General features: G+C 38.4%; 1 protein-coding gene across 1 annotated transcript in view; it reads left to right on the top strand.

The window, feature by feature from the left end:
• The window catches only part of SLC44A5 (solute carrier family 44 member 5), a 132,811-nt gene that overhangs the window by 83,135 nt on the left and 35,499 nt on the right, over positions 1 to 14,177 (top strand). Inside the window, exons 3-4 of the mRNA XM_067301408.1 lie at positions 8,028 to 8,101; positions 13,508 to 13,592. Of these exons, the coding sequence (XP_067157509.1) occupies positions 8,028 to 8,101; positions 13,508 to 13,592 (159 nt within the window). The remainder of the gene's footprint in view (positions 1 to 8,027; positions 8,102 to 13,507; positions 13,593 to 14,177) is intronic.

Below are 14,177 nucleotides of genomic sequence, written 5' to 3'. Positions count from 1 at the left end.
TATTAAATAAGAGATGCTGTACCTTTTTTCTCCTATCTTCTCTTTAATATTCATCAGTGGCTGGCTGAGACTAGAAATGTATCCCATCAAAATGCTCACAGGCGTTTGTGCACAACACAAACAGCAACTATAAGATGTGATGTTTGGTATTACTTCTATTTCAATACACTTAAGGTTTTTTTATTAGGCTTTTCAGTGAATTATTGTCCCTATTGAAACTGAAGGCAAAACACTCATTAAGCTCAATAGGAGCAAGACTGTACCTCAAGTCTCCACCTTTCTTGATCCTTGGCGTCAAAACTTCAATTAAAAAAAAAAAAAAAAACCACCTTTTTAATGGCATGAATGACCTGCATCACAATTAAATTTACTGGCAGTTTTGGTGTCAAATCATGCAAGTCCTAATAGGTTGTGAGTTCTAACAGAAAATCAGTCTTTAAACTGGTATAAAGCCCTTATTAACATATGTTATAGTGCTACTACAGTAATGTGGATAAATGAGTTGGATTAATAGTCAAACACCTTTTCATTGAACTGAAATGTCAAGATTTACTTAATCATTATAGTCTTTTGATAAGATCCATCAACTTGCTATTTTGTTAAAATCTGTATGAAGCCCAGGGTCTGCTGTGAAGTGCATCTTAGTTGAGTGCCCTGGGAGTACACAAAGCTTATGTGGTATTCAGTCTCCTTCTGTTAATCTTAAAGAATGTGTTTAATATTTAATGTTGGTAGTTGCTGGAAAAAAAATTCTATAGCATAATCCATTTCAGTTTGCTGATGAGTAACAGGAAAGTGAACATAAAAAAAAAAAAAAAGTGGAAAATTATATGCATTATACTTGCATGATTATAGTATTTACTAGGATCTTCTCTGTTTTACTAAAAACTGCCCAGAAAATGTAAAATAAAATCTTGGCAAGAGAAGAAAAGATTGGTTGGCATGCCACTTCTGACCTGCTGTTGCTATTAATTTAGATTCTAGTCTTGAAATTAGTTCATGAGTTAAATGGATTCCAGTTTCTCAATCTATTTAGGTCTTAAGAACACTTAAACATACTGTACAAAATGTCTTACAGTCTGTTCATTTCAGCCCAGTGGGTATTGCAGAGGTTGAGGTTAGAAGGGACCTCTGGAGACCATCTAGTCCAACCCCCCTGCTCAAGCAGAGTTCCCTAGAGCACGTTGCCCAGGATCGTGTCCAAATGGCTTTTGAATATCTCCGAGGATGGAGACTCCACAACCTTTCTAGGCAGGCTTTGCCCAAAAGAAATGTTTATTGCAATAGTTTGGCCATGGCAGGTCAGAATGAGAACATATTTGCAGAGCAATTTGAAGGAGTTCGTATGGATCATCATCATGCTATATTTGGTTCTAGCCAAGTGTTAACAAATCTCAGCTTTCAATCATTAATTTTACATACATTAAAATACTGTGAAGTAGTATTGTTATTTATGGCATACATGAGTTCAAAAAATGCTAAGAATGAATCATACTTCAGACCTGAAGTAAAATAACCTCATAATTATGGATGTGGTAATATTGAAGCAACCTACTATCTCACACTTTCCTGCAGACTTAACCCTTTCATGTAGCACCATTTATTTTTCCTTATAAGCTGACCTTCAGAAAGACTCTGCACTGAAAAAATCTTATCTTCCACACAGCTATAAGGATCTGCTGCCATTAAATGGTACTGCTTTCTCTTTTTTTTTCCTCCATCCCTAGTTTTGATATTAAATACAAGCATCTTTTGGGCACCTATTCTGATGTGCTTGGATTAAACACTAACAGAAATAAGCTAAAAGGCGTCTTTTTGCCCAGGATGATGCTCAAGCTGGTACACTGACACAAGGGGTGGGGATTGACTGGAATGGTGAGGCCAATTTCAGCAGTCTCCAGACTTTCTTTCCAAAAAACTTTGAATCAAATCCTTAGCTGGTGTAGTTCTGTAGCTTTCCATTGATTCAGAAGAGTCAGATACGCTTTCACTGGCTTAGGCTGGCTCCAGTGATTATTACCAAATATGTCGGACAAAAAACAGTTTAAATCACGGGAAGGATGAAGAGATATGATATTTTCTTAACAGTATGTAACTAAGGTTTTTTTGGTTTTTGTTGTGTTTTTTTTCCTCTCTTGAAAGAGTATAGCAGTGGAGGAAATGACCTGCATTGTAAGAAGTCACGTAAGAGTGCAATAGCATAAAATCCAGAGTTAATAATGGCTTAACACTTGACTGCCAAGAAATGATGCAGCACCGCATATTTATCTTGTGACTGCAAATACTAAAAATAGGCTGCAAGTCACAAAGATGCAAAGTGTATGAACACAGCGTTACATCATTAGAGGTGTTTGAAGGTCAGATACTAGGCTGACAGTTATTTCTACCTCCGTCCCCATTTCCAGTCCTTGCCTATTTTCTTCATTCTTTTTTCCTGTAGCATTCCTTAGGAATTTTTTCTTCTCCAGCTCCCTGTCTCTTTCAAACCTTTTGCTGTGGTTCTCAACCTTTTTGTAGCCAAACTTCAAATCAGAACATCTCTAGTATTTGATACCTTGCTGCCTAAGATCCGTTTCCTGCCTTTCTCCACCCTGCCCGTATCCACTGTCATCCCTTCTCATCTTGGGCGCAGAGGTTGTGCCAGAGGTGCATGCTTTGAGGTACTCTGGCTAATTTTATTGACTTCTCCAGATACAGCACTGTTTTATACCAGTCAAATTAGCATCTTTCCATCTAACCTGCTCTTCCTTCTGTCTTCCATCATGACTTCTCTTCCCAAGAGGACTAAGACTAGAACTTTTAAAAACATGGAACCATAGAAAAGTAAGGCTAATAGAATTTTTTAAAAATCATGTAATTATAGCCCCCAGCCTCAAAATAGAATCAAGTACATCTCTGCCATTCCTAATAGAAGTTTATCTAACCTGTCCTTTAATGATGTGCTCTGCAACCTCTCTGGTACTATGCCAGTGCTTCACTATGCTAGCCATTAGAAAGCTGTGTGGTTTTTTTTTCCCAACCCAAGTCTATTTTGTTGGAGGTTAACTCCCCAGCCCCATTTTCTTGTCAGAACACCATGGGCCTAGAGATTAGATCATTTCCTTTCTTTTTGTATTAGTCTTCGATATAGCTGATGGCTGTCATAAAGGTATGACAACCTCTAGGTTCCTTTTTGTTCATTAAATATCTTGAATTTTTCATGTTGGTTATGTTTTATAAGCTTCAAATTGTTTCCTTCTGGACTATCTCTGATTGTTTTATGTCTTCTTTTAAGTGTGATGTCCTTGCTAAGGCAAAGATCATGTTTTCTGCCACGATTGGAAACCAGTAAACACAGTTTATGGGTTCTCCTGCAATTTGAATAACAATAGTATTCCATAACCACTTCGCTACTTTCTGTAAGAGGCTGGAAAAAAATAGAAGTAATGTCTTGAGCTTCATTAGCAAAAGAAGCTTTACCTCTTTGTGATTACAAATGTGTCTCTTCAGAGAACTGCATAGCAAATCTAATTTTTTGTGATCAATATTGAAATAATAAATGTTTTATATTTAAATATATCTTTTGTGGGTTTTAGAGTAGGTAGACTACTAAAGATGTTACTTAGACTACACTGGAGTCTTAGACTGTACTAAGAGTCTTCCATATATAAATGTTGGTAGAATATAAAAGTAGTTGTTGTTTGGGTTTTTTGCTGGTGGGGTTTTGTTGGTCCATATATGTTTGATTAAATGTTGTGTCTATATCAATATAATGTGTTGTGCACTCACTAATATGAGTGGGAAAGCTTGCATTTTTCTTTGAGTTCTTGTTTTATGCTTTCTGATTTGGGCATGCAGTGTCTACAGATGGCTACCATCTGCAGGTTTCGTTTGCGAATATTGAGACTTAATGTTTTCCAGAACTAAACAATACTTTCTGGATCATGGTGCCTGTAACTAAAACTTACCAGCTCAATGAGCCAGTATGGGCCAGTGTAGATCAGTCCTACTCATTAATGACTCTCCAGAGAAAATGTAGACTTTAAGTTGGTAGAAAACTTGTAGTGAAAATCTCAGTATCTTTCTCTGTGTACTTTTGGCCTCCACATTAGAAATGGCACTTCATCGGGGGGTTTGAAAAGAAGCATCTTTGCAAACACTTATTCAGCTGCGCAGGATGATGCACTTGGTGTGACTGCACTGTTTATCTGATAAGAATACCCATCTGTGCAGCAGATACTGTTTCTCAATTCAGCCCCAGTGAATAAGGGGTCTTCAGAGCTGTTCATGACATGTTATGACATAGCATAACATCGTCTTGACACAGTATGATTTAGCCAGGGAAGTCTTAAACTGCAAGCTGTCTGCGAGAGTCAAGCAGGGAGGAGGCACACTCAGAAGTGAGGACGTTAGCAGTCAACTTAATGTGTCAGCAGAGCTGAAAGTGGTAACCTCAAACTGACTGCAAATGCTTGGAGCCTTGTTTTCCTCTGTGTTTGCATGGTGCCTTTCCCAAGACTATTTGTAGGTGCTAATATACTGCTACTGCTGTTTAACTAATGAACATAGTAGTTTCTTTCTAGTGCAGCATCTTGAGTAGAATTGCACTTGTGACAGATTGTATAAGCTTGGGGTGTGAAACTGCCAAATAGAGATAGGTCCTATTTTTAGTGAGTAACAGGCTTCTGTGCACTACTACTCAGTGCTGATAGTTTTCTTTTTGCTATCTATCTATCAATCAATCATTTGTTTATTTGCTGGGATTCCATTATACAGGCACAAAGTATTGCTTGTGCACACTGTCACATGTAACATGGTGAGAGAAACCAAGAAGCCAGTACGTTTCTGAAAGATGGTGGAAAGCAAATCAGGCCCCATAAATTAAGCCAAATGACAGCAGCAGGCAGTAAAATCTGATGTGGGAGCCTGAAATGTGTACTTAACCAAATGAAGGTGTTTTCTTACCTCACCTGTAAAAGATGAATCTCATGGTTTTATCAGTGATTTACCTCTAAAGAAACTGCAGTGTTCAAATAGATGGTTAGATTCACCAGAGCTTGGTTCAGACTCTGGAGCTTTGTTATTTGAAAAAGTAGCTTAAAAAAAAACCCAAAATTTCAAATATGAGCATGTTTTCAATTGATTTCATGCTTCTGTTTGTATTTTAATGCATGATGCAATAGGATCATTGCTCTTTTACCATATTACCATATTCTGCTACGTGCATCGTTGTCCATACAATCTTTGCTATTAGCAGAAGTGTTTTTAATGTTTTCATCATCTCTGCCACAGGAAATGGTAAGTGCTTTTTCTCATTAATCTTTGAGTGGTTACACATAATTATTGTGTAAAAGTATAGTAGTGCTATCCATAAGAAATATTATAGACCCCATATGATAAACTGTGTTTTCAATATCTAACCTCAAAACCATACATCCATTAATCCATCTTCCTTAGGGTTCAGTTTAACAGTTCAGTCTCCTGAGTGATTTTCCTCTACCTCATTTTCCTGAAACAAACTGGAAAAGCAGATTTGCCATAACAGATCTCATTCTTAGATTTAAAAATTTCACATCAAATCTGATTTCAGATAAAGCACGACTGGACATGTCCTGAATAGGTTTAAGTAATAAGCATGAGTTTCCAGTATCTTTCTCTTTTGAGAAGAGGCAACATCCATGATTTCAGTTCCTGCAGCCTTGGAAACTCCCAGTGACTTCACAGTATAACCTTGTATCATAACAGAATTATTTCAATTCATTCATTCAAGATGTCTTATTTTATTTTATTTTCTCTCCTGTGGATCCTTGGGCTTATGAAGTGAAATTCTAGTCTTACTGAAAGTGAGCTACTTGAGCTAACATTGGCATTAAATGGAGCCATAGTTTCACCCATTGTGTCTAGTAAAATAAGCAATACAAGAATTAGTCTCTATGAAATATTTTAAAATCCTCTGAAGCCACCCAGAAAGGTTTTATGTAGTTTTTATAATGTTTTAATATTTATGTCAAAGCAAAACTTGGAGCCATGTTCTAGTAATGTGTTTGTGGGTACTTGTTCATGGTAATTCTGCAAAATCTTAAAGTATAATCTAGCACAAATGAGTATAGCCTTTAATTATATTTAGTTATCAGGAAATGAGACCTGTGAGGATTGGACTAGAAGAGGTTTTTGTAAATACAGCAGTTATAATTACAAGATTTACAGTGCCATATTTCTCATGAGGCATCTTTTATTAAACATTGCGCCGCTTAAAAACTACTCGGATGGGATGAAAACCCAACTTGAGCAGACAGTGTCAGAACTGCTTCTAAACAGGGGCTGGGTGAATGAGCAGTGTTGTTCCAGTGTTGTTTCTTATACTTTAACTGGTTTTCCTTCATTAGATTACTGTCACACTGACCTTCAACCCTGCTTGGCCTCGCTTGGAATTACTTTCAGTGAGATTTTGAAACTGTGTATTTCTAGAGAAGTATACGGAAGTATACATCATGCTTTTTCCTCACCTGGAAACACTTCTCTTTTCAAGCTCTCCAGCTGTTTAAAAGATCTGCCAGCTTTATCTCCTTTATGCTAAAGAATAAAAGCTGTTCAAAAGAGGAGATGTAGACTGGTAAATGGAAAGAATGGTAGGCACCAGTTTGAGCCTGGATTCTAAGATTTCTTTTATTTGAGAGCTTTGGTTATCTACTTGGCTCCTTGAAAAGACTTGGAAGCAGAGCTGAACATTGCTCAGATCATGAAGGCAGTCCTGTACTTTCTTTTTAACTAGGAGTGCTCATTAGCTTTCCTGGGGTGATACTGTTCACTCATCTTTAAGCAAGAGCTTGTGAAGATAGTTTGGGGGAGAAAATTGCTCATCTGTAACTGGAGTCCTAAGAATATATTGCCTCTGTAAATATGTACTTGCCCTTCTGCTACCCACTTTTCTTAGGAGTGTTATGCCTCATACTAATTGCACTCCTAGAACTACTCTTGATCAAGGTCAGACACTGAAAAAGAATGGATCTAAAAAAGAATTGTCTTGTGATGTTGACAGTGTCCCTGCAACCTCAGCACTTGGGTTAACACACAAACCTACAGAAGTGAGCATGATAAAGCCCATAATTTTAGAAGAGTTCACCGGCTTCCAGGCACTCGCTTTGAGACATCTCAGGCTCAGATTTTTATAGAGCCATTGAGTAGCTAGAATTCGACTTTAACTAGAATTAGAAATGCTCAGCACTCTTCAAAAAAAAAAAAAAAAAAAAAAAGTCCCAAGGTGCCTAAAGATGAGCTTTCAACACTGGTGGGCAGAATTGAAAAATGGCGTCTAATGGTCCACATCTCCCCTCCCGTGCCTGCATGAACTTAATATGCAGACCAACAAATAGAAGACAGTAGTTTAATTGAATGCTCAGATGTCTCAGTTGTCAGACTGGAGAGTGCTGTTCTTTGATTGCATGTCTGTAAAAGGAGATATGGCTCTGCGCAATGTGTTTTCTTTTTCCCTTCGTAGAGCATATTTTAGCTGCGCTAAATGAGGTCAGACAGCCATGTCAGAATTTTGTGCAGAGATCAGGGTAGTCGCATGTAGACTTTTCTCATTTTGTTCTCTGTTATTTTTCCACTTGTAACCTATTTACAATACAGGTAAGCTGTGTTGAAACTTCATTTCAACCCATTTTCCATAATATTTGATACTAATTTTAAGGGATAGATACTGAGGCTGTTACAGATGTTCTGTAGTAGCTTATACCGTAAGTGACCTGTGCATTCAATGTTGTAAGGTATTTGTTTTAAGAATATTTAAACCTCTTCCTCAATATGTTTTTATTGTTGTCTATGGTGGAAAAGACATGTGTATTTATTTTGCTGCTCTCCCTGTGAAAACAGGGCCATACAGCTCAAACATGGTTTTGCAAGTGAGACTTCAGAAAATACTAGTGGCAGATGCAAATATGCTTACAGTACATTCAGATGTGAAATTCACTATGGAACTCAATGTTTTCAAAGGGTCGTATTAGACACCTTATTTAAAAAAAAAAAACGTTCCTTTCTCTCTCTAGGCATTGTACAGATGTTATTTGCTGTGTAATCTTCATAGCCGTCATTCTGGGTTACATTGCATTAGGAATTGTGGGTAAGTAAACACAGGTATAGTAGTGCTTTCTCACACACAGGGGAAGCAAATCTGTGAATGTTATTACTTTTAACTGATACATCCATTTAGTTTATATCTACATAAAGCTTTCCAATCAATGCCTTGCCTAGAAGCAAATCATGAATTAACACTCAATGTCTATTGTAATTAGGGAGAAGTTCAAACCACATGATGAAAAACTTGAAGTGTATTCAAGTAAAAATGCCATGGTTCAATAATTTTGCTATCATAAACTGTAACTGTAGTGGAAAAAAACCTTTTATTTGTCATTAATCCAGCAATGAGAGTTAGAGCTAAACATCTCATTTTAAGAGGCTTTGTGTACTTTAAAATATTAGCAAAAGAACCTATGTGAGTGAATGGAGAAGACAGATTATTGCATTTAATTGTGGGATCCAGAGCTGTTTGCATATCAGAATTTTTATTAGTAATATCCATTCTGTTTTTCTTGTGTGAGAGAACTTTGAATGCCTTTGTGTGAAAGAACAAATGATACTCTAAAAGTGTACTTACTTACTGTGTATCTGCACATTTGGCTGAACTTGCCCAATTTACTTGTAAAAGTTCATTTTGGCCCTGTCTTAGATGTAAGAGAAGCCATTAGATTTCACTGTAATTCTGTAATACTATTTTCTCTTCTGTACAGAGAAGGCCTGCTGTTTAGAGCATGAAAAGATGACTGTGAGCTAGGCTGATTTAACCTCAGCAATACAAATCATAAATATCTGAGAAGATACTCCATCCTCCCACTAAATTGTGCCATAGCATAACATCCTCCAAGCCACAGTACTGGAGCTGTGTCCTCTCACCTTTTCTCTAGTACTGCAGCACTGAGCATATTCTGAAAACTGTCATCTCTCTCGAGCACTGGGAATTCTCTGTATGTATTTTATTCTTTCCCTTATTCGCCTGCCCTTACTGCCGCTCCATGAACCTTTATATCTTCAGGAAGCTGGAGAAATGAGAAAGCAAATAGAATATATCTGCAATTCAGAGCAGCACGGAGGACCATTGGAGGGAAGTGCAAAACCAGCACTAGGTGGTGAACCCCGGAGAGACAACTGTGGTGTAACAGATGGCTGATAATGCTTGCACATGGAAGAAAAGATTTCTTTTCAAAACTCACTTTTGTCTTTTTTTTCTTGTTTAATCTCTTTGAGTCCCCCCCTGTTCTGGACTAGACCAAAGAAAAAGAGGTAAATTAGTCCTAAGCAGCAGCAGTAGCTGCTGGACTGCACAGCTGTTGCAGACCTGCCAAGCCTCCCACCTGGTGCTGGGAGCATCTCATGTCTGAAGGGCATTGCTCTGGTGTCTGTGCTGTTGTCTTCTTCCCACCCGTTGATTGATTCCTCATTGATGTTCTGCTCTCTCCTTCTGTCACTGTTCAAACACAAGGCCAGACCTGAAGGAGCTGGACTTAGATCAGAGGATCATTATTGTTTTCTTTAACATATAAACATTCCTGGGACTAGTGACCAGCCCCTGTGCAGGCAGGCAGTGTACTGAAGTGCAGCTGCCTGGCCACTGGGAGAGAATGGAGAGCATTGCAGTTTCCAGCTATACAGTATTCTTGCGCTGCCAGATCTTGGATCTCCCGCCAGCACCACATAAATCTCCCTTAATCCTTTGGCTAGAACTTTGTCAGCTTTGTACGTTCATTTTCCCCCCAAACCCATATACTGCTTGTTGTAGAGGTTGATAGCAGCAGAAGATGACTGCCCCGTTCCTCTTGTCTCTGTAATCTCAGACGATGCAGTCACTGTGGTGTGAGGCCTGTGAATTGGTCATATTCCCTGCTCTGCTTCACGCGGCAGTATCCTGCTGCAAACAAGCTTTCTAAACAGCCTTCTGCTGCAAACCTTATGAAACTGGTTAAAACTAGAACCTGTCCCTGGAACCAGATCCAAAATTTATAGCTGGCCACTTCTACCCTTCTTAGAGGGAAAATTTGGATTCTTAATCTAAAAATTTTTAGTTCAGATCCAGATCCATGTGGTCCCTGCTCTTCGTCTTGTCTTATACTGTGATTCATCTATTCTTTTTACTCTAGTTTATTTCCAAGTAAAAGAGAATGAGACAGACAGTCTAAACAGATTTGTAGTTAATTTTTAAGTATCAGTGGGTGCCCTTGTTATAATCACATTTACTCCTTGACAGGGAGCTTTCTAGCTTTTGTAACCACTGATGCAGCTCCAGCACAGAGAAACAGGAATGCATCTGATGGACGTTTAGAGTGACAGACATTAGCTGTTTTTGATGCTGTCCATGTGTGTTCACTCCACATCAGTAAAAGCCCAATGACATAATTACAGGCCTCCTGATAGTGGATCCCTGTCAAATGCTATATTAGTGTCATATGCTGTCCACTGCTGCTCTGAGGGTTCACTCAGTTGCGTTATATGGTTGAGCTGTTTTTTAATTTTCTTGTTTAGCCCAGATGCCTGTGTCAGCACTCTGGCTGCAGCCTATGAGCATCAGAACATGCTGGAATAAAAATTCTATATGACTCGATTCCATTTCATTTAGTTCTTGATAGTGGGTCACCAACAGTGCAGCACAACCAAGAAAACATGGTGCTGCCCTGTTTTGATAACTTTGTTCACTCAATGAGAGCTGTTGAATTAGCTATTATTCTTCACTGAGTAGGCCAGAAAAAGGTGTATTTATCATATGGATTCTTTCACTGTCATTGTTCTAAGTTTACCAAGAAAGTAACAGAGGAGGAAGTTTATTAATGTTGCTGCTTAGCCCTGGCACAGGCAAAGAAAGAAGCTGCATATTTTCTCTTCTGTTGGTTATTTCCCATCTCTTTTTCTGTTGCAGAGTTAATCAAATGCTAGGTCTATGTGGTCTAAAGCAGACCAATTCTCCTTGGTTCCACTTTGCAATTTAGTTGAGAGGCATCTTCTTGTGTCCACCCAGCAGCTGATCCCAGTGATGGAATTTCACAGAGAAAAGTGTGTTAAATCTCTTTTTTCAAAGCGGATTCTTTTTAATACTGTTTTATTGCCTCAACATGACAGACGCCTGAGGCGCACAGGACAGTAACTACCAAGCAAGAGTAGCTGTAGGCAATTTGATAAGGGTAAAGCAAGTACAGTCTGTACGGAACAGAAATACTATTGAGAAGCTGCAGAACAAAGGAGTGAGCAGAATGTTCTGTTGTTTGCACTTCACTAATTTCTACTAATCATTGGGAAACATACTGCAAAAGATGAATGATGAAATTTTATGAGATCAAGGAGCAATACAAGCCCAGTGAAACCAAGAGAGCCTTTGAAAGATTTCAGCAGACTTTGTATTAGAGCAAAAAGGATATGAGGATAATACACTGCTCTGCTCATTTCATGAGCTAAGTTTTATTCTTGATGGCTATTTTAGTCCACCCAAACAGACTGAAGGACATAAGCCTGAGTTATTTGGCCATTCTTGTGGAAAGATCCTTCCTAACAGATTGCTGTGCATGCAAGTGAAGGACTGAGTAAACAAAATTATTTTGCAATGTTTTCCTCCTTTCCTCCAGGTTTGTCTGAGGAGGGAAAAATAACTCCAGGTTTATTATGCTACCTAGGAAAGGGGCATTGCTGGCAGTAGGAGCTACTTCCAAATTATCTATAGAAGGCAGATATAAGCTTTGCTGATTCTCATCAGCACTTTAAATCTGGCATGATGGAGTTTATTTTTACTGCTTCCTGTTGTGCTAGTGTCAGAAAAAATTCACTCAAATAGGAAAAATGAGTCCTTTTAATAATTTGTCAAACTAATTAAAAAAAGGGGGAGGGGGGGAAGGTAGGAAAAGGCTGATGCAGAAGAGTCATCTAGCATCATACAAGTAAGTCCTGAAGGCCTTTCTGATAGGCCTGTATAGGAGCTTGATCCATTTGGGCCAAGGCCTTTAAGTGCACAGAAAGCAAGGTAATATTAAAGTGGAAGGAAAACTCGCTATTGTCAGAGTAATGATGGAAGAAATTGTATGTGATATAACCTACAGACTCAGTGCAATCAACAAAGAGTTATCTGCTCTCTGAATTCATGTACGCATGTATAACTGAGTAATCAACTGGCTGGAGGAATTCATAGGAGAAAGGTGATGCCTCCTAAATGTTCCTGTTAAGTAAAGCTAATGAAATAAGTTAATGGGTTTCATATGGGCGAAGCGTTTTAGCTTACTGAGCATCAGAAGAACACAATCTGAAATACAGTTAATCTGAATGTTCAGAAAGTGTTTGATACCAAGCAGCAGGTTAATTTACAAACCCCAATGCACAGTAAAACTAAGATGTATTAAAATGAACAAGGATTCATTCTGGTGACCTAAAACCATTCAAGGTGAAAGGTAGCATTACAGATTCTATGTAGGTGGATAGTAGTATAGCTATTTGCAAGTTATTCAAGATATGATATGTATTGGGGCCAATCACCATATAGATAGATTTGCAATATGCTGCTCTGAGATCTTACGTAGATTCTGTCTCCCCTGCAGCCATTAATGTTGTATCTTAAGTGCTGCTATTACCAAAGTGACAGTGAGGAAAATGATGGTTTCACAATTGGCTAAATTTAATGCTGCAAAGCTGAGAGAAAATGGGGGTTATTACAGAGAGGTAAGGTCGAGGTGGTTTGCATAGATCAAAGCCTAAAGTGTATGCTAAGTGGCTCCTGACGTTCAGTGTACAGTGCAAGGGAGCAAAGGTTGGGACTAAAATCTTTGTAATGCCTGTAATCTTTTCTACAAAATACAAGCACAAGGAAATGATTGGGAGAGGATCAACAGTGTTTCATTATAGTCCTCTAGCAAACCTGATTTTTAGGGTGCCAGCACAGGGTATTGATGTGGATTTATATTTTGTTTTAATGTTTTAATTTACCAAGTGAGAGGTTGTTTCCATTTCTAATGCAGCTGGAGTCCATTAGATTCAGTCACACCCTGTGTGTTGTCTGTCACATACCCAGGTGATCCTATTCATTTCAGTGCAGTTGTGAGAGTCTGTGAATGCTCAGTTTTGTCTGCATAGTTAGCTCCATATACCTCTGTGGCTGCAAGCCAACAGAGCTCTTCTTTCCCATTTTAATAACCATTATCTTCTAAGCCCATTACCTCATAGTTTGGATACAACCCAGATACGTGTCCTGAAGGTAAAAAGTGAACTGGCTTGCTTTCTTAGTGATTCATCCATATTTTATTCTTATTTTATTTTACTTCATTTTATTTTTTTCGTTAAGAAATCTACTATTTAGAGAAAATCAATCCTCTTCAGTGGCCATTGAGAAAGATTAAAATAGTACATGAGAGGTGATGCATTTTCATGCTAGTGAATTTCAACTATTAGCAAGTTACTGCTGGATGCTTGATTAAAATGCTAAAAGATATATGTATTTTTGCAGCTTGGGTGCATGGTGACCCCAGGAAAGTGGTTTATCCAACTGACAGCTATGGGCAGTTCTGTGGCCAAAAAGATACCCTCAATGAGTGAGTACTAAATCCATTCACCTACCTTTATTACTCATGCACTATGGATAAGAAATGAGGTTTCAAATCCTCTGTCTGCTTGGGGTTCTTGTGGGAAGCTGAAGAGGCAGCAACACTTGTCTTCCTCTTACTGTATTTTTTCCAGATAAGGTTCAGAAATAGCTTAGTTGCTCGGTGCAAATCTAGACACAAGTTATTACTGTAATGCAGTTATTTTTATTATTGGGAGAATACTTTCAGTAAAATATCAATATAACTTAAAGACTGCATCACTAATTACACAGAAAGTGACTAGGTGGCACAGCTGCTAGCTGCAGAGCTTAGGACATTTAACTAACCCTTTGAGAAATCATTCTGTCCTCCCCAGGATAAGAGCAATCCCAAAGCATTGCAGCCTGGTTCTCAGTTTTTCTCAACAAGCACCAAATACCAGAAAAGACCATAAGGAAAAGCTGTTTTGTTCTGCTGCTTACCTGGTAACACAGGAAGTTCCATCTGAACATGAGGAAAAACTTCTTTACTGTGAGGGTGACAGAGCACTGGAACAGGTTGCCCAGAGAGGCTGTGGAGTCTCCTTCCTTGGCA

This window comes from Apteryx mantelli, chromosome 8 (genome assembly GCF_036417845.1).
Source record: "Apteryx mantelli isolate bAptMan1 chromosome 8, bAptMan1.hap1, whole genome shotgun sequence".
Lineage (NCBI taxonomy): Eukaryota > Metazoa > Chordata > Aves > Apterygiformes > Apterygidae > Apteryx > Apteryx mantelli.
The sequence above is the reverse complement of the archived record's forward strand: the minus strand, read 5'-3'. Positions and strand labels throughout refer to the sequence as shown.